The 22,044-nt window shown below is 45.0% G+C and overlaps 1 protein-coding gene and 1 non-coding gene across 2 annotated transcripts; one reads left to right on the forward strand and one right to left on the reverse strand.

The window, feature by feature from the left end:
• The first annotated feature begins 14,085 nt into the window (after positions 1 to 14,085).
• Positions 14,086 to 17,697, forward strand: LOC121859185 (sporozoite surface protein 2-like). Its single transcript, XM_042355934.1, has 2 exons — positions 14,086 to 14,218; positions 17,288 to 17,697. Exons 1-2 carry the CDS (start codon positions 14,086 to 14,088, stop codon positions 17,695 to 17,697), a joined length of 543 nt encoding a protein of 180 aa, XP_042211868.1.
• A 3,889-nt stretch (positions 17,698 to 21,586) lies between these two features.
• Positions 21,587 to 21,659, reverse strand: Trnat-agu. The gene has a single exon. It is a non-coding gene; the product is annotated as a tRNA-Thr (tRNA).
• Positions 21,660 to 22,044: the final 385 nt, after the last annotated feature.

The following is a 22,044-nucleotide window of genomic DNA, read 5'->3' on the forward strand; positions in this document are numbered from 1 at the left end:
CTCCAGATGGGAAACTATATTATAATCTTGGGTAATTTGCAACGCCTCCCTCCACTCGATCGACATATGGAAAGCAGGGGGTAAATGTGTGGTGGTGCTTGAGATTAACCAGTGGATAAATAGTGAGCACGTGATGGTAGGAGGGCGTGGGGGTATAGTGATGATGTGGGAGCATATGGCAGTTACCTTCTTCCTCACTCACATTATATTCTGATGGTGTAGAAATAATAATAATAATAATAATAATAATAATAATAATAATAATAATAATAATAATAATACAAATAATAATAATAAAAATAATATGTTGGACAACCTAATAATAATAATAATAATAATAATAATAATAATAATAATAATAATAATACAAATAATAATAATAATAATCAAATAATGATAATAATAATAGTAATAATAAAAATAATAATAATAATAATAATAATAATAATAATAATAATAATAATAATAATAATTCTACTACTACTTCTACAATTACTTCCACCACCACCACCACTACTACAACTACCACCACCACCACTACTACCACCACCACCACCACCGCCACCACCAATACTGCTACCAACACCACTACTGCTACGGCTACAACCATCATAAAACAAACTCTCTGACAGCCACAAAATAAATAAGACTCATGTCACATTTCTCAAGATTTATTGCCAGGCATTCCCAAGAGACAGACAGTGTGGCTGCCGTCGTGATGTGGGTACGAAATATTTATCATCCGTCCTGTTGGTTATGGTGCTCATCCATCACCTGACTGGTGGTACACTCATCCATTCAGTTAGTAGTAGTAGTGGTGGCCATCCATCAGCTGGTACTGGCGGTGTAAAAATAAGGTTAAATCGTTCATCCACTTCTGGGGTAAAAGAGAATCGTCCTCTCAAACGGCGGTGTACAAGGTGATAATCCCTCCATGTGGTCGAGGTGATAGGGTGTCATCCGTCCATGTTGGGAGGTGCACGTGTGTCGACCCTCCAACAGGTGGCGGGTAAGGCAGGGCTGTATAGTCCGCCCATCTACAGAGGTGTAAGAGTCTCATCCGCCCAGTTGGCGATGGACAGGCGATCATCAGCCCAACTGGAACTAAAGGTGAAATTTCGTCATATGTCCAGATGATGATGGAGAGACTGGAATCGGGGTCTATTTGTATTGGGGCCCTTAAGCATTGGGGCCCATTAGGACTGAATCTTAATTCTAATGGTTAGTTTATGTTAGGTTGGGCCCCGATGTCTTATGTTGTGGAGCCACTTGTCCTCTTGTTTTACCACCAACTGAAGTGTGTCCCATCGGCGTGGCGACCTCATAGGGACAGTGAGGATACAACACACTGTACTGTATACTAAGCCTTCGGTACACAACGAGGGAACGTGAACGGCTCTGCACTCAATTACGTTCACTTCCCAAACTTGTAACAATTATAGATGGGTGGACTGGGAGTAAGTGCCAAGGGATCGAACCAATGACTTTAGGACAGGAGGCGAGCGTTGTATCCACTCAGCAGCCGCACCTTTACTCCTACTGTTATACAAACAAATGGCGTCAAATACCAACATTGAACAATTAATATGTGTTATTAACCTCACCCGCCCGCTTGTTATGGTATCAGTTAGTGTCATTCAAGAGACGAAGTTCTGGAAGGACAGGTCTACAACATTCATTTACGAGGGATGTAAGTAAAGGCTGGGGATGATGGTGATGGTGGTGGTGGTGTTGGAGAATATTGCCAGTAGTGCTGGAGGTCTCGAGGTTAATGGTGATGATTGGTGATGGAGGTTGGATACTGGTAATGGTGGGGCTGGAGACTATGTTGGTATTGGAGACCGGTGATGGAGACGTTGGAGACTGATGATGGCGGTAGTGCTTGGGAAAATACTATAGTGATAACATTGGAGTTTGTTGGTGGAGGGGGAGATCGTGCAGCTCGAGGGAGGAAGGTAAAGAGGGAGGGACGAAGGAGGGAGGAAGGAGGCAGTCTAGTGAGTATCTCGTCTCCCGTTCTCTACATGTTTGCGTACAAGTGTTGCCAGAACGCGACATCACACACCATTTAACAAACCTCTCCTCACCCTACCCTCCACGTACCTCCCAACACCACCCAAACCACAATCTCAAACGCCCCTACAACGATCCACTGCTCCAAAATGAGATAACATGAACGATAACAGAGATAGAGAGTATTTAATGAAAATCTGGGTAGGGTTGAAGAGTGGGCCCGGCGGCGTGGTGGCTAGGCTAGGTTGGGCCGCCACCACCGTCTCGTGGGGTTGGGTGCCGGGACCTGCATTCTAATGGCTGATTATAAGACGAGAAATTCTGCTAAGTATCAAGTATTTATCTTATCTCGGGGAAGTTATTCCTGGCGGAGGAGGGAACCAGCGGCACACGTCACACAGTATCTCACACCCCGCCTAGTGTCTCTTCAGTCCAGCTGTGTGTGGAAAAAATAACCCCGGACAAAATAACATTAGATGAAATCCTACTTGAGGATTTCTTCTTAGTGTGGCATATGTTGGACAGTATCTCACGTCCCTGTCGACTACGGTGGTGAGAATGTGTGTTCAGTCCAGGCTCATGGACAAAATAAGACAGGAAAACAAGTCCTGGACAAAACCTCAGCAGAGAATTTCGCATTATGACACACGTCGGACAGTATACCACACGTTTCCTTTGAAGATGGGTGGGTGGTGGGTAGCCAACTTCAGCGTGCGGTCAAAATAAAACCGGACAAACTCAGAGTGGACAAAATGCCACCATACACTTCCAAGAGGCGCGACGGGGAGTCAACCTCAGCCTGGGCACACAGCGGGCAGTATCTCACATGCTGGCTAGGACAGTGGGTGTTCAGCCCAGGTGCTTGACCACAGTCCCATCTAAACAAAATCCCATTAAAAAAAAATCCCATCCGGACAAAACGCACCTGAATATTTGTACATGTGTAAGTTTGTAACACACACACACACACACACACACACACACACACACACACACACACACACACACACACACACACCACTGAAATGACCAAGAAACTGCCAGAGCTAAACTGAACACGAACCAAAAAAATATTTAGCGTAAGAACACGTGAGGAGGACCCGAGACTGCATTGTTGGTCCCTCGAGAGGCGAGCGTATATGGTCATAATTGTTAAGGAAATTACCCGTAGCAGGATGAGATGTGAAGATAGACAGACCGAGGTGAATTACCGGGAGAGAGAGAGAGAGAGAGAGAGAGGGGGGGGAGATAACAGGAGGTGGAGGCCTATTGGATTACAGTATAGTAAGGTAATCTGCTGAACAAGGAGGAGAAAGTTTAAACGCTCTCTCTCTCTCTCTCTCTCTACACCACGTCTCCTCTTACAAAAAAAATACAAAAAATAAAAATAAACAAATAAAAATACTCGAAACCCAACATCCTGTGAGAAGAAACAATAACAGCAATAAACTCTCCCTCACTTCCTCTCTCCTTCTTCCTCTCCTTTCCCTCACTTCCTCTCCTCCTAGCCCTCACTTCCTCTCTCCTTCTTCCTCTCCTTTCCCTCACTTCCTCTCCTCCTAGCCCTCACTTCCTCTCTCCTTCTTCCTCTCCTTTCCCTCACTTCCTCTCCTCCTAGCCCTCACTTCCTCTCTCCTTCTTCCTCTGCTTTCCCTCACTTCCTCTCCTTCTCCTAGCCCTCACTTTCTCTCTCTCTCTCCTTCCCTTCCTCTACTTTCACCCACTTCCTCTCCCCTCCCATCTCTCTCTTCCCGCCCTTCCTCTCTCCACCTTCTGCATCTCCTCTTCTCTATTCTACCTCTCCCTTTTCCCTCTTCCCCTCACTCTAATCCCCTCTTTTCCCGTCCCTCCTACCTCTCTTGTTCCCTTTTCTCCCTCTCCTTTCATTCTCCTCTCCCTTTCCTTCCCTTCTCTTTTCTCCTCTCTTCCCTTCATCCTCTCCCTTTCCTCCCTCTCTCTCTCCCTCCCTACACCTTCGCCCCTCCTCCCTAACCGTAAAAAAAGACAAAATAAAAAAAAAATAAAATATTAGTAAGGGTTTATGTAGGTATCACGTGCTGCCCAGGGGGAGGTGAGAGAGGTGAGAGGTGAGGTGAGGAGGTGAGGTGAGAGTGAGGTGAGGAGGTGAGGTGAGGAGGTGTGAAGTGAGGGAGGTGAGAGGAGGTGAGAGAGGAGCATAGAGAAACCCAGGTGACCACCACTACCAACACCACCTCCACTAATACCACCATTACCACCACCACCAACCACCACTACCACAACACATCCACCACTACCATCATCACAACCACCAACCCCACAGCACACACCACCACCACCACCAACCACCACTACCACAACACATCCACCACTACCATCATCACAACCACCAACCCCACAGCACACACCACCACCACCACCAACCACCACTACCACAACACATCCACCACTACCATCATCACAACCACCAACCCCACAGCACACACCACCACCACCAGGTGACGTAACACTCACCCAACAACCAGCTGCTATAGGTACTGTACACAAACAGGTATTGGTGGTGGTGTACTTACGGCTGCAGGTTAAAGTGTAGGTGTAACCAAAGTGTATATAGACCCTGGGTGTAATACAGAGGTGAAGCCGACGGGAGGTGTAGGGAAGGTAGAGAGAAATAAATTGGAACACTTTATTTAGCCAGAAAATAAATTACTTGTTTATGTTTGTTCAATGGAAGTAATAGTGAGATGGCTTAAGCTCTCGTGAGAAGACACTTGATAAATACAGGGAAATATACACGACTAGACAACATGGAGCTTTTTATTATTATTTCTATTATTATTATTATTATTATTATTATTATTATTATTATTATTATTATTATTATTGTAATTATTATTATCATTATTATTATTACTGTTGTTGTTGTTATTATTATTGTTATTATTATTATTATTATTATTATTATTATTGTAATTATTATTATCATTATTATTATTACTGTTGTTGTTGTTATTATTATTGTTATTATTGTTATTACTATTATTATTATTATTATTATTATTATTATTATTATTATTATTATTATTATTGTTGTGGTCACTATTATCATTACTATTATTATTACAGACTATAATATATAGAGGGAAAAATACATTTCAAGGGCAAAAAGAAAGATAATAGAGGGAAGAAAGGAGAATAAGGGAAAGGAGACAGAGAACTACTTAATGAACAAAGGAACATAGGAACAGGATGATGGATGGTTGTGTGTGATGGTGATGAATGAGGTGACGTGATGATGGTGGAGAGAGAGAAGAAAGGTATGGGAGGGAGAGAAGTAGGGAGGGAGAGAAGGAGGGAGGGGAGTGTGTGGGAGGGAGATACGTAAGAGAATGAGATAATGGGTGGAGAGAAGGAGTCAGAGAGGCGGAAGGGGTGAGGGAATCACAGGGAGATGGGAGGAGGGGAGGAAAGAGGTAGAAAGTAAGAGAGGATGAAAAAGAGGAAGAGTTACAGAGAGATAGAGTCAAGGGAGGGAGGAGGAGGGAGGAGGTATGATGGAGGAGGAAGGTCACAGATAACCAGGTGGGGTGACAAAACAACACCTCAAACAGTGGGGGGGCAGCGGCCAGGAGGGGGGGCAGAGGGGGGAGGGGCAGAGGGGGAAAGGGCAGGGAGATGGAGAGAGGAAGGGCAGGGGAGGAGAGCCAGGGAGAACAGGTAAGGAAGGTGGTTGGTGGTTAGAGTAAGGGTGAAGGGGGTAGGATAGTGGTACTTACGTCTGTGGGATGGTGGTAGGGGGAGGGGTAATAGTTACGATCGTGGGAGAGGCCGATGGTGGTAGGGGAGGGGTATGAGTAGTTACGACTGTGGGATGGTAAAAGATGAATCGATGGAAAAGAGGAGAGACAGGATTTTCCAAGTCAGTGGAAAGGGAATGTGGGTTAGGGTAATCGACGGAAAGGGTCTTGCACAACCAGTGAAACATAAGAGCGTGAGGGTATGTGGGACGGGAGACGTAGGGTGATAAGAGAGATGGAATGGGGCTGCGTGTGAAATGGGAGAGAATTTGGAAGGCATGGGAAAGGAAGAGGATGGAGGGGGGGGGGCAGTGGAGGAACCGGCAGAGTGTAGGAAATTAGGTGTCAGTATTGGAAAGGTTTTAGATAGGAAAGATGGATAGTTGAAGGTCAATTCAGCACACACACACACACACATCACTCACTAGGTGTACAATATCACACGGAGAGACAGACAAACAGAGACGAACAGACAGAAAAAAGAAAAACAGACAGACAGACAGAGTAAATCCGTAACCCAAAGCAAGACAACTCGGGGAAGATAAGGTCAGCAGGCAAGGATCTCTTACGACAAGACAATCCATTATATGTACGTCTTGTAGGATCATCTTAAGAGATCATCTAAGGCTCAGGTGTGAGTGTCCTACCTGTACCTCCCTTCGTCCTTCCCTCCTCAGGTATCATTGGTATGGCCCCTTTAGTCCTTTACCTGCTACCAGCCACAAGATATACTGTAGGTGAGGAAGGGGGGGGGAGGGGGTGGTACCAAACAGTGGGGGGGATACCAGACAGAGAGGTGATACCAAACAGGTGGGGGTGGTACCAGAGAGGTGGTGTAGGGAACATGGTATGATCTCGTTACCTTGCTGTCAGGTAGGTGATGGTGGTGGTGGTGGTATCAGCCAGGGGGTCAATGACAGTAAGGTAGACCACAGGATGACAGTTCACGTGTTTTAAATTTGGACCGAAGTCACTCACTCGTTCATGAGATATCGAGTGATCAGAACCACGATAGATAGATAGATAGATAGATAGATAGATAGATAGATAGGTCATGTTCGGCTATAATAAGTTTGGTTAGGTTAGGTTAGGTTATAGTGTATTTTTATTAATTTGTATTTATTTTTTGCTCTAGAAGTAATGAACACGATTTTGTTTGTACTTAATGCTGTACGACACTTTAGAACGAGACGATTGGCAGTTCTCAATGGTTGCTTCTTCCTTCCTAAAGCTCATCTGTACTGGCGGCCGTACGACACACTTTAAAATCCTTGAACATGCAACTTGTACCACACCGTCGAGGATATTATTCTACCTCCCTACCCACTCCCTCACCACCCCTACCACCCCCCTCCCCCACTTCCCCCCACCTTGACCACCACCATCCATCTTCCCCCGCCAGAGTTATCCTTACCAGTCATTCCCTCTTCATTCTGTCATCACCATCCCCATTATTTACCAAGGTTTGTTTTTTCTCTCCATCAGAACCTGCATTCAGTCTGTCCGTTACCTGGGCAAGTCTGGTTTTAAAATCCCACAGTGTATGTTCCTGTCATGTAAACCTAACCTAACCTACCCTAACCTAACCATACCCTAAACTAAACTAACCTAACTTGACCTAACCTAATCTAGCTTAACCTAAAATATTACGAAGCGTCACCAGCCACTGTGATAATTCTTACAAAAACACATAATATCCAAAACAAATTAATAAAGAAAAATACTATAAGAATTTAAGTAATATTTTAACACTCACCAGATGTTTTATATTTTGTTGTGGTTAATAATAATAATAATAACAACAATAATAATAATAAAAATAATACTAATAATAATAATAATAATAATAACAACAATAATAATAATAATAATAATAATAATAATAATAATAATAATAATAATAATAATAATAATAATAATAATAATAATAATAATAATAATAATAATAATAATAATAGCAATAATAATAATAATAATAAAAAAAATTAAATAATAATAATAATAATAATAATAATAATAATAATAAATAATAATAATAAACAATAATAACAATAATAATAATAATAATAATAAAAATAATAATAATAATAATAATAATAATAATAATAATAATAATAATAAAAATAATAATAATAATAATAAAAATAATAATAATAATAATAATAATAATAATCCCAGTTACGAATATTTAGGGCACTAGCCCGGGCGCCCACTGAAACCCTTAGCATACTGTAATACGTTTTGCCTGTCGGTGACCCGCTGTTAGGACAAGATCGGTCAGTGAGAAGACTGGGAGGCTGCTTAGCTAAGTCGTATATTAGGAAGAATGGAGAGGGAGAGAAAATTGGGAAGAAAATAGGGAGTAGGGAGGCAAATGTAGAATAAGGAGAAGGAAAATATGAAACAGTGGGTAAAATGGGTAATGTGGAGGATAATAGGGAAATAAATGGGAATGGAATAGGAAAATTGGGATTTGGTAGAATAGGGAAAGAAATGGGTTTAATGAGGAATTGGGAAGATAATGGTAAATAAACGGGAAAATGGGGAGCTGGAGGATAACAGACAGAAACAGAGAGAGAGTAAAACCACAATCAGACCAGGGGGTGGGGGGTGAGTGCCAGGGTCGTGTCAGAGGCTCCATATTCGCGGAGTATAATGATGGCAGGTGTGTGTGGTCACCTCGTTAAGAATATACCTCCGCAGTGGACATATTTTGGGCTGAATCTGTCGTCACTCATCACTGGACCCCTTATCCTGACTGACTGATTGACTGACTGATTGGTAATGTTTTTTTTTCGCTTGAAGGAGATTATTCAGCATTACTATATCGTGCGGTCTGTAATATAGTTAGGTTAGGTTAGGTTAGGTTAGGTTAGAGTACAGTAACATCGATTATTCCATAAATATATATTATTATATCTGCTACCGAGAGGACGACCAGCTCCTCACTAACGCAGCTACGATAATTTTTAGTTTTCAGTTTTTAGTTTATTTCTCCAGCGACTATAAATCGTAAGGTATATCTTCATTTATTAACCTTAACTACAGGATAGAAGACGGTCGTGCAGGTGGAAGTGTTCACGGTGAGGGGCGACTAAACAAAACGGGAGAGATCGAGTCATGCAGGTCTAAAAAAAAAGTTAATAATGACTCTCACAACGCAGAGTACGTGAGGTTATGATCGACACGTCCGAGATTTGATGCAAGAATTACCGTATATCATAAAGAAACATGACCAGTAGCGTTGATTTCCCGAGGTCACAGCTGCGAATGGCTGTTTTATACTGTGTACTGTAGACGTGCAGCGAATCAGAATCCGAAAAGCTGACTTGGGTAGGTGGTCCCTTTTTTATACATATTGACAGCTGGACAATAACTGGGCAGCTTACGATGACCTATACCTATACAAGAACTCAATGTGGCTCGTATATTATAAAGCCACTAAACTCCAGTGCTTCAGTTCTGAGTAGTGTTATAGAAGGAGATGGTAATATGTATAGGGTTGAAACCTTCATCTACAATGGTCATAAGTAACGTGAGTACAAACAGTAGAAGACTTGTGCCAGCCAGTGTTGTGGTGTGTCGAGGTGGTGGTGGTGGTGGTGGTGATGGAGAACACCCTGCCCCGCCAGCCAGCCAGCTTGCCAGCCATCTTGGGTCCATCGACAGCTCAACGCGACTAATTTTCCATATTCACGCCTCACACACTGGTCCTCTGCCGTCGTTCGCCTCCCAACGCATATCGTTCACTGCTCCTATAACGTTACATATCCCGGTGACAGTAACATTATGGGAAACTTAGAAGACTGTGAATATTCGTGGATAAGGAGGCGTTCTTGAGGGGATGAACGACGTAACGCAAGGTGATGGTTGTGTTCCCTCGCTGTTTTGTTTTGCATGAAAAATACATTATGATCAGCAACCGAATGTGTTACGTAACCTTTACAGGAGGCATAAATACACTCTGATCACAAACTGAATGAATTTACAATCCTTGGTAAAACAAACACACACACACACACACACATATATTTTACTACCTATGACCCAAACCCATGAAGATATAGGACTTCCATACCGGTTATAATATTCTAATAAGTACAATAGGACCCGGATCCTTCTGAACCTCATCCTAACTTAACCAAACTTTACGACTTGGGATCATTAAAATTTGGGTCCAATTGGATTTGAACCCTTTAGGACTGGGACACATAGGACCTGCCCCCAATCCAAGAGGTAAAGTTAGGTTAGGTTAGGCTAAGTTTGGGGTCTATTTGGACTGGGGCCCAGTAAGACTTGCCCCTAATCCTTAAGGTAATGTAAGGTTCGGTTGGGGTCTATTAGGACTGGGGCCCATTGAGACCTGCCCCTAATCCTTAAGGTAATGTTAGGTCAGGTTGGGCCCCATTGGAAATGTAGCCCAGTAAGAGTTGCAATCGAGTCCCTGGGGTTTATGTTAGGTTAGGTTAAGTTAGGGGCCATTAGGACTGGGGCCTATTTGACCACACACCTAAGAGAGAGAGAGAGAGAGAGAGAGATCTGGGGACTAAGTCAATATTCTCGACCTGATGGGTACATGAGGGTTACGTCTTTCAGCTTTCCTGCCTGGACCACCTTACACCACCGCTCAGGGTCCGCACCTGGTCAACGTGCCGGCACGCCCACCGTGCTGCACGCCCATCATGCCGCCCGCTACGTCGCCCATCATGTCACTCATATTATTCATACCGACCATTATGCAGGCTAACAGTATTTCATGCCACCCATCATACAACTTAACACTCTTATTCATGCCGCTCGTCATGCCAATCCAAACACTGCCCATCTGGATCGGTAATTCTCAGTGATTCTTACGCTATTTTTCCTCACTTAATACGAAGAGTTACTAAAACGGGTCTAGATATGGGAGAGTCTCAGAGCAGCATGGAGGGTATTTTTCATCAAGTGAGACAGAATCTAACTTACGATCTTTTAAGAATTTGTGACGTATAGTTTCAGGTGTTTACATACTGACACCCCGACTGATGAAGCGAAACGTACACATGAACACCTGACCTCTAAAACAACGCACATTTGTACAGATGACTTCTAAGGCAATAGATTTATGTACATACAATTTCTGAGGTAACACACACAAGTGCACACCAAGACAATCATGAGTACAAGAACACCGCACATATGTACACATGACTTATAATATGTATACGCTACGTACACACACACTCCTTTATACCTCAAACACACCAGCCTATTCCTCCCCCAACATACTCTCACACTTCCACCCCACACGCACACACACACCAAGCTCCACCACCAATCCTCCCCCCACCAACCCTCCACCCCCAACACAGGCCTCCTCCACGCTTGGTCGCCTCCAATCAGCACGGAACAAGAGGAACTGTTCTCACCTGTCAACACCTTCCTCATAACATTAACCCAAACCTTAGTTCAGGGCCAAACAACATGTTACTCTACCACCTGTAATGATCTATTAGAGGAATAACATTACCTGTTGATTAGGCACCCCGGCTTAGTATACCTGATGATTAGGCACCCCGGCTTATTACACCTGATTAGGCACCCCGGCTTATTACACCTGATGATTAGGCACCCCGGCTTATTACACCTGATTAGGCACCCCAGCTTATTACAAATAAGGATTAAATACCCTAACACTAACACTTCTTCCCCTTCCTCCTCAACATCAAAATACATACGGATAAATAATCTTTCCTTCTGTACTTTTGTATCTACATGATTTAGCATCGTAGTTTGATCATTAACTAAGGTACACACCCACCAGTACAGCTTTTAACATATATCAATACTAACAAAGTACTATGAATAGTAATGTATGTATCACATTTATTACGGTTTTATAGATAGAGTAATGAGGATAAGTTGCAGTACGAATATTAAAGTACTAATTTAACAAGTATAATTCTGTACACATTTCAAGAAGGACAATTGTAGTATACGTGACCATTACTGAACGAATACTATGATACTCTACAATTTTGCATGCATTAAAATACTAACTCAGCAAGTATAATTTTAAACACACACACACACACACACACACACACACACACACACACACACACACACTCTCTCTCTCTCTCTCACACACACACACGCATACACACACACGTCAGTTTTGTATTTGCCCAGAAGCACCACCAACAACACGTTTTACACACAAAAACTTTCTGTCCGTCATGCATGTCTCAACCTAGGATACCCACACACCTCCCCCTTACCCCTACCCACCCACCTCCCACTTACCCATACCCACCCACCTCCCCCTAACCCCCCACACCCACACACCTCCCCCCAACCACCCCCCACCCACGTCCATCCAAACACCGTGTGCGTGTTTGTATAAAATTGTAGCGGACTGGTTCATGACATCAAGCGGCTGTGTCGTGACGGACTGCACCCTTACTCCAATCTGTTTATCTAGTCAAGGACTCGTATTACCTAAGCTTCTTGTGTTATATATATATATTTTTTTACTCAATTTGGAGAAGTGAGAACGCATTAACTGACTCACTGAAATTATATACCACAAAGAAGAAGAAGAAGAAGAAGAAGAAGAAGAAGAAGAAGAAGAAGAAGAAGAAGAAGAAGAAGAAGAAGAAGAAGAAGAAGAAGAAGAAGAACTTATTTTACATTCTCTCATGACTAGAACTGCGAGACATCCACGTAACCAACTCAGGTAATTAAGCCACGGCGCAAAAGATGGATAATTAAAAACTCGTACCTGGTGTAATTGGTGACGTAAGAACGCATCTAACTAACTCATTTAAGCCACGGCACAGAGAAGGATTAGTAAACATTGATACATTACATTTTAACGCAACAGGTCAAGTGAAACACATCAGCTCGTTCCATTTGGCCCAACAGGTGAGTATTCATCAATGTGTCATGTACCTTAAGTGGACCACATAGACGAGTTCCCGGATTCATAGTTAGGTTAGGTTAGGTTGGGTTAGGTTAGGTTAGGTTAGGTTAGGTTAGGTTAGGTTAGGTTAGGTTAGGTTAGGTTAGGTTAGGTTGGGTTAGGTTAGCTTAGGTTAGGTTAGGTTAATATTCAGGTGAAATAAGCTGGAGGGGGGGTGGGTAATCTTTAGGTGTTTGAACCCACACCTAAATATGTACTAGTGTGGAGACGCCCCAGAGATCGACTAGTTAAATTAACCACAATGAATTTAACCCTGGTAATCTTAACCACAGGTGTTACATGATGATGAAGAGATTAACCGCAGCACCGGGAAGAAAATGCTAAAATCTTTCCTTCACACTGCGACAAAACAACATGCGTATAGTCAGGACAACACCACGGAGAGATGTGCTGTGTGTGTGTGTGTGTGTGTGTGTGTGTGTGTGTGTGTGTGTGTGTGTGTGTGTGTGTGTGTGTGTGTGTGTGTGTGTGTGTGTGTGTGTGTGTGTGTGTGTGTGTGTGTGTAAATGGATACACAACACGCTCACTAGAGGCACTGATACCTTGAGAACTAGCCCAGGTGCTCTCACAAGTACTGTATTATGCCACACCTGTCTACTGTGACGATTAACATATATTCCCGTACAGGTAAACTACTACAGGTGTTCTAGATTAATAATTGCTATACTTGTGAATGACTATATCGCCATACCTTCATATATTTTGTTATTGTTTCCTAGAGATGTGTCGCCGTACTCAAGGGGTTAAGACCTGACACTCACTTGACTTCACCGTACTCAAGGGGCTACGACTTGACACTCACTAGACTTCATCGTACTCAAGGGGTTACGACTTGACACTCACTAGACTTCATCGTACTCAAGTGGTTACGACTTGACACTCACTAGACTTCACCGTACTCAAGGGGTTACGACTTGACACTCACTAGACTTCATCGTACTCAAGGGGTTACAACCTGACACTCACTTAAGCGGTTAAAATATCTTCGTTTTTCTTATGATGTAATATTCGGCAACAGAACACAGACTATTCACAGATCATTACATTACTCTGACACGACTGCAATGTTACAATCGTTGTACCTGCAACTGATGTTACCGTCATAAAAAAAATTAACCAATCACACACCACAGATTGCAATATGATACCTGATAAACATAAAACCAATTGGCTCACATATCGACACCTGTATCCCCCCCCCTCCCCCATCCATATTTTAATAAGGAAAAAAAAATACTTATTTAAATCTAGACAACACGTTTCAAGACCTTATTTATCAAAGCGCTGTATTTCGTTATAACATAAGTAATATATTAATGAGAATGTACCACTATGATTCTCACTGGTTCACCTTGGATACAATTTAAGGCTAAAGCTCTGAACTCTTATACACAGCGCGTGAGGCCGTGGCGTAGTGAGACCAGTCCTCCTGAACATGGGCGGCGTCCACCTCCTACCTCCTCAGGTGAGCACCGTCATCCCTCGCTCTGGCCCGCCCACCCACCCACCCACCCACCCTATCATCATCATCATCATCATCAACCCACCAAGCCACCATCAACCAACCACTATCATCATCATCATCGTAACCGCCACCACCATCAACAACCCAACCAATCATCCAACCCAGGCCGCCACTATCATCATCATCAACCCATGCGCATCAACCCGCAGGCCACCACCATCAGCCACAGGCCACCACCATCAACCCCACCCACCCACCCACTGTCACCATCAAACCAACCCATCCACCCACTATCATCATCATCAACCCACCAGGCCACCACCATCAACCAGGCGAATCCACCCACCCACCCACCCACGGGCTGCCACCATCAACCAACCCACATCATCATCATCAACCCACCAGGCCACCATCCACCCACCCACCCACTATCATCATCATCATCAACCACCAGACCACCATCCACCCACCCACCCACTATCATTATCATCATCATCATCATCACATCCACGCCACCCACCAACCATCACCCACCCACCCACCTATCATTATCATCATCATCATCATCACACCCCGCCACCACCAACCTCATCCTCCCCACCCACCCACTACCAGCAACTCACTAACCTACCCACCACCATCCCCCACCCACCACCATCATTAACCATCTACGCCCACCCAACCACCACAATCAACCCCCCAAACCAGCCACCCAAAACCATCCCTCCCCAACCACCGGCTCAGGCAGCATCGATAAAGGTGAGGGACGAGACCGGCTGGCCGGGCCTTCCACCCAATCACCCACCTCAAGAGAACCGGCCCAGATCCCTAAGACCTGGCCCCTCCAGCCCCAACACGGCCCCTCCCGACACCCCGCCTCCTCCAACACCCCCCCAGCCTATCCACACGATCTAGCTCACCCCTTGCAGGACCACCTTCTCAGACCACCGTTGCACTTACTAGAACTCTGGACACGAGGCGAAGAGAGGCAAGTCGAGGGTGAATCCATCGTTCTACCAACAAACCACGGACTATCCATAAACGAGTCCCGTCATTCCCGAGAACCAACAATCATTATCATCCTTATTATCACTATCATCATCATCATCACCAACAAGCATCGCTATCACCAAAACGCCATCAACCAGCACCACCGCACCACCATCGTCCAAACACCTAGTCCTGCTGGTCTCACCTTGATTCATTAATAATTACATCAGACAAAGACGACAACAGGGGAAGGACACCTACCACCTCCACTCACACACCACCAGCCTCCCCACACACACCACCAGCCCCCACACACAGCGCTCCCCTACACCAACAGCCTCCCTCCACCAACAGCCCCCTCACACACCACACACCACCAGCCTCCCTCACACACACCACCATCCACCAGCCTCCCTCCCCCCAGCCTCCCTCCACACCACCTCCCCCACCACACTCACACCAGCCCCCCACACACACACCAGCCTCCCCACACACCAACAGCCTCCCTCACACACCACCAGCTTCCCCACACACAGCCTCCAACTGCTCCCAACAGCCTCCCCACACCAACAGCCTCCCTCACACCACAACAGCCTCCCTCACACACCAGCCACCCCACCACTGTAGCCTCCCCCACACACCTGCCACACCTCCTCACACACCACCAGCCTCCCTCACACACCAACAGCCCACACACCACCACCAGCCTCCCTCACACACACACCAACAGCCTCCCTCACACACCAGCAGCCTCCCCCACACCTGCTCCAGCTCCCTCCCACACACAACCTCCCCCCCACACACCAGCCTCCCTCAGCCTCCCTCACCAGCCTCCACACACCACCACCAGCCTCCCTCACACACCACCAGCCCCACACACCAACAGCCTCCTCCCCTCCACACACCAACAGCCCTCCCTCACACACCAACAGCCTCCCCCACACACCAGCCCCCACACCACCACCAGCCTCCACACACACCACACAGCCTCCCCTCCACACACACACCACCAGCCTCCCAGCCTCCCTCACACACCAACAGCCTCCCACACACACCACCTGTCTCCCTCACACACCACCAGCCTCCCTCCCACACACCACCCACCACACACCACCAGCCTCCCTCACCCCACACCAGCAGCCTCCCTCCACACACCAGCCTCCCTCACACACCAACACACACAACAGCCTCCCCTCACACACCAACAGCCTCCCTCACACACTTACCAGCCTCCTCCACCACCACCAGCCTCCCCTCACACACCTTACCAGCCTCTGATTACCAGCCTCCCTCACACACCAACAGCCTCCCTCACACACTTACCAGCCTCCCTCACACACCAACAGCCTCCCCCACACACCACCAACAGCCTCCCTCACACGCCACCAACAGCCTCCCTCACACACCACCAACAGCCTCCCTCACACACCACCTGTCAGTCTGTCACCCCTAGAACCAGCTGTCAACCCCAAATACCTACAGCTCTTTTATATATTAGGTGCATTTAATATACTGTTTCCACCTATATAATCCAACATGTCACTATATGATACATTTAGTCTCTATTATTAACTCATTTATTCAATCATATAAGACATATATTTAAATCTGATTGAAAGGAAAAACATCGAAATCTATTGATAAAAATTATTTCCTTTAAGGGTAAATATACTGAGATTTATAAAGAAAGTAATTAAAGTGCAATAGTGACGTTTGTTATACTGAGGCTTTAATATGAGAACACACAGTACCTTTCAGCCAATGATTACTCAACAGGGTTATGATTGGTGGAGCTTAAACAAGAATATGATTGGTGGAGCTTAAACAAGAATATGATTGATGGAGCTTAAACAAGAATATGATTGATGGAGCTTAAACAAGAATATGATTGGTGGAGCTTAAACAAGTAGGTATATGATTGGTGGAGCTTAAACAAGTACGTATATGATTGGTGGAGCTTAAACAAGAATATGATTGGTGGAGCTTAAACAAGAATATGATTGGTGGAGCTAAAATACCTCAGATTTATCAGTACGTAGAACCGAAACATACCGAGAACTTCGTCGTAATAACCAAGAGCCAAAGAACCCAAGAACCAGCCAGAAGTACCCAAGAACACCCAAGAACCCGCCAGAAGTACCCAAGAACACCCAAGAACCAGCCAGAAGTACCCAAGAACACCCAAGAACCAGCCAGAAGTACCCAAGAACACCCAAGAACCAGCCAAAAAGACCCAAGAACACCCAAGAACCCGTCAGAAGTACCCAAGAACCCGCCAGAACCCAGCAGAAGCACCTAAGAACCCGTCAGAAGTACCAAGAACACCCAAGAACCCGTCAGAAGTACCCAAGAACCCATCAGAAGTACCTAAGAACCCATCAGAAGTACCCAAGAACCCGTCAGATGTACCCAAGAACCCAGCAGAAGCACCTAAGAACCCATCAGAAGTACCCAAGAACACCCAAGAACCCGCCAGAAGGACCCAATAACCCGCCAGAAGGACCCAAGAACCGGCCACCATCAAAAGCAGTAAACCCAGGCATCATTACCGCCAACACTACCAGCTGTGTTTGTTTACGTTCGACCCTGGAGGTGTGGACCACGTGTTGATGACTTACTTGGGAGGAAGGGGGAGGGGAGAAGGTAAGGGGAGGGGGGGAGAAGGAAAGGGGGAAAGGGAGGGGAGGAAGGGAAGAGGAGAAACGGAAGAGAGAAGAGAGAGGCGAAGAAGAACGAGTTGGGGAAGGGAGAAGAGTGAAGGGAGGGATAGAAAGAGAAGACGGGAGAGGCGTGGAGAAGGAAAAAGAGATGAGAATAGAAGAAGACGGGATAGGTGTGGAAGAGGAGGAAGAAGAGGAGAGAAAGGTGGAGAGGTCTGGACAAGGAGCCAGTTACACCGGTCCTCACATCTCCAATTAGTGAAAACATTAATGTAGAACCAGGTGGATGCGTCCCGACATAATCTAATCAACAGGTAAAAAAAAATTAATGTAGGAATATTGTGAGACTGTATCATGGTGTCGTAGCTTAAGTGAGCGAGAACTTGTGGGATTTTGTTCATATTTTCGGATAGTTTTTAAATATTTTCGTGAGGCATATATAATGGGTCCTCACACACACATACTGTATTAGTCAAATGTTATTATAGTAATTAATTAAGCAACACAAGAGGGACATTATATCCACCTGGGAAGTTAAGAATTACATATTACTTTAATAAATCCTTCATTAACTGTCTATTATAATTACCTTAACGCCATCTGTAGGTCGTCTTAAGCTTGGTGTTTCTATTCAGTCATCCTTCACCTACACACAAACAATCTAAAAGAAAAGAAAATGAATTAAAAAAAATAAAATAACATAGGTTTATATAAAAAAAAAATTGTCCTTCCTGGAGATAAAATAAAGGAGAGGAAAAAATCTGAAATTAATGATACAATATGAACATGTAGTCAGGTGATCCACAGACACCTACTGTACTCGTATATAAAAGCTGCGAAGTTTATATGTAATTTGAATGAATCAAACTTAGCTGTGGCAGAAATACGGACGGAAGAACGGATGAAAAGCGGACGGAAGAACGGACAGAAAGACGGACGGAAGGATGGATAGAAAGACGGACTGCAGCAATAATTTAGGAATTATACAGCCACAAATCTCTCAGGACGACATCAAAGAGGAGAGAGAGAGAGAGAGAGAGAGAGAGAGAGAGAGACAGATGGTGAGGCGTTTAGCCAGAGGGGAGGGGGGGGAGGGAAAGAGTACCCCCTCCCCACCTTCAGTGTCACGTTCATGTTTAAGTTATACACTGGACACCGCGCTGACCCCCCTTCCCCTACCCCCCCCTACCCCTTTAGGAGTGGAACCTACAAAGAGTGAACCAAATAGAAATGGAGCCTAATAGGAATGACACGTATAAGGAGATGGGGGGCCTCATTATCTGTCGTGTAATAACCGTACACGTCCTCGCACCCTCGTATAGGACGCTGACTCCCTTCTGCTACTTATACCCATCACCACCAGGGGTTTGTCTATCCAGGTCAAGTCTATTTACTAGTTACGATAGAGACTCGGTGTATAGTCGACGCCATTTTGTCCCCCTCAAGAAATCTCAGGCTCTCCACCGGCCATGTTAATATTCACTCTGTATCTGTATTTTTCTGACTAAATAAACTGTTTCAATGTCAATATCCCTGTGACGTATTTTTAAACGTGCCAATTAGATTCACTCACTTATTTGGTTAGGGTAGAGTGTCAGAGTAGTTTAGCCGCCATTTCCCCCCCCCCCTTGTTTATCATATATTAAACAGGAAATAGTCATTCATTATTTTACTCTCTCTCTCTCTCTCTCTCTCTCTCTCTCTCTTTTAAGATGAACTTGATAAAAAAAATATTCCTCACGTACTTTAAGAAACAAAACATCTACCAGTCAAACCACGAAAGGCGGAAAGTGAACCGAATAACCTAACCTAAACCTAACTTAACCTAACATAACATAACCTAACACAACTTATACGATCCTGGGGGGGGGGATTCGAACCCTTGGTCATTAACTGAGTGACCCCGGGGAGCGGCCATCACCACCTACAGCATTATAAACCTGACCCCTTATGACCCTGACCTAACCTGGGAGGGAGGGAGGGAAAGGGGGGGGGGGGAGTATACAGGCTCAGAGTCGTGTGGTGAGGGACGGATGATGAGGGTGACTGATGGATGATGGAGTGGGATGGATGATGAGGGCGAGAGAGAAGAATGAGGAATAGAAAGGGATGAACGATGAGGGACTGGGATGGATGATAATTGATGGATGATGTAAGGGACGAATGATGAAGAGATGGATGAGGAAAGAAATGGATGGTTGATAAGGAAAAGACAGATGACTAGATAGATGGATGGAGAGGGACGGATGATAAGAAAGTAGGATGAAAGATGAGAGATAAGGGGATCGATAATGAAGAAGAGGAAATACTTCACTTAAACCAAACACAAACAAACAAACAAAAAATAAACAAGAAATAGACAAGAAAAACATCGATCACACACGCAAAACCTCTATCAGTCAAGTCAGAAAAGGCAGGCCATTAGGCTTGACTAAACGACGCCAAGTGTTATGTATCTAGTTTCCCCAACACATGTGGCTGAGTGACCTAAGCTGACCTAACACCCCCAGGGGAGGGAGGGAAGAGGAGGCAGGTGGGAGAGAAGGGGGAGAAGGAAGGGGTGGGAGGGAAGGAGAAGGGGGAGAGGGAAGGGAGGGGAGGGAAGGAGGGTGAGAGGAGAGAAGGGAGTGGGAAGGGGTGGGAAGGGAGAGGGAAAGGTGGGAGGAGGTTGAGAAGAGGTGGAAGTGGAGGGAAAGCAGTAGAAGGGAAGGAGGACGGTGAGAGGGAAGAAGGGAGAAGATGGGAGGGGAGATGGAAGGATTAGAAGGGGAAGTAGGAGGATGAGAGGGGAGAGGGAAGGGGTGGGAGGTGGAGGGGCTGTGGAGGTCATTGAGACTGAAGGGATCACAGCCAGAGGCCAAGTTACACCTTCATTACCACTCCATGCTGACCTCCTGTACTGATGGTAGACGTGGAAGGGGGGAAGGGAAAGTAATGGGAGGGTCAGAAGGGAGAATAATGGCAAGGGGAGAAGGGAGGGAATGGGAGGGTGAGAAGGAAGAACGAGAAGGTATGAAGGGTGGGAAAATGGAGGGTGAAAATGGAAAGGAATGTGAAGGGAAAGGGGGAGCGGAATGGGAGGGTAAGAAGGGAGAGGAATGGAAAGGTGATGAGGAAGCTTAATAGAAGGGGACGAAGGGAGATAGATGGGAGGAGTTAAAGGGAGAGAAGTATGGGAGGGGGGGAAGGGAGAGGCATGGGAAAGGGGACAAAGAGGGACACACATACCAACAAACTGTAAAAAACTAACCACTAACACTCTAACGAGGCCTTGGAAATGGTTGTTATGTGCCAGGGTTCATTAACTCCTAACGAAACAAAACTAATTCGTTAAGTCATTTCATTAACCTCTAGAACAACAACGGCGCACCACAAGTTACTGTTATCTACAATGGCATTCTTAACGTCGCCATAAACTCTCCCTACACCTATCCCCTGACACCGTAAAAGTGCTCCTCTCTAAAATCAAATTAGTTTCTGGCTATTATCTTAAATAGCGATGTCTGTTTGGTGATAATTAAAGTGATTGAATTGTTTATATTCATTCAGTATTAATTCAATAACTGCTGTAATAATAATAATAGTAATACTTTAACCCTTTCAAACAAATTAACGCAATATTGCCTGTTCCCTTTAAAGCCTTTTCCTCATCAATGTTTACAACACCACATCACTCACTCCAATAACGTGCTGCACTAAAACAACTGGCCAACACGTGTGCCTCCAAGGAGGATCGAACTCCTGGCCTCTGGTTTACTAGACCAGCGCTCTAGCCACTGAGCTATGGAGGCGGCGCGTCAAGAGACGTTCAGTCCTCGCGGGTGACGCGTCACTGTGCCCGGGGACTGTGGGCTGGTGTACCCGGCCACGCTACACCCACGCCAGTTTCTGTGAACACCTACAACCCCTGAACCTAACAGTGAGGTGTTGTTGTCGTCATTACTGTACTGGCTATCAACAACTAATGTCTTAAAGCGTGCAACATGGTTAGTAATTACAGAAGTCCATCAACAAACGCAAATCAAGAGATACAACTCGCTGATTTGGACAGTGTATATATTACTCTTATTAGGTCACCTTAAGATTAGCCCCAGCTTATTTAGCTTACACGTAACCATCTAAACACTAATCCCAACCTAATCAAATACAATGTAACCCAACCTAACACAATATAAC

The sequence above is a fragment of the Homarus americanus genome, unplaced genomic scaffold (genome assembly GCF_018991925.1).
Source record: "Homarus americanus isolate GMGI-L3 unplaced genomic scaffold, GMGI_Hamer_2.0 scaffold50924, whole genome shotgun sequence".
NCBI lineage: Eukaryota > Metazoa > Arthropoda > Malacostraca > Decapoda > Nephropidae > Homarus > Homarus americanus.

What these genes read in the sequence shown, in the direction of transcription:
- LOC121859185 (XM_042355934.1), top strand. Translation starts at nt 14,086, where the DNA reads ATGATTCTCACTGGTTCACCTTGGATACAATTTAAGGCTAAAGCTCTG. An exon ending in TCCACCTCCTACCTCCTCAG is followed by an intron (nt 14,219 to 17,287) that starts GTGAGCACCGTC and finishes AATAACCAAGAG; the next exon opens with CCAAAGAACCCAAGAACCAG.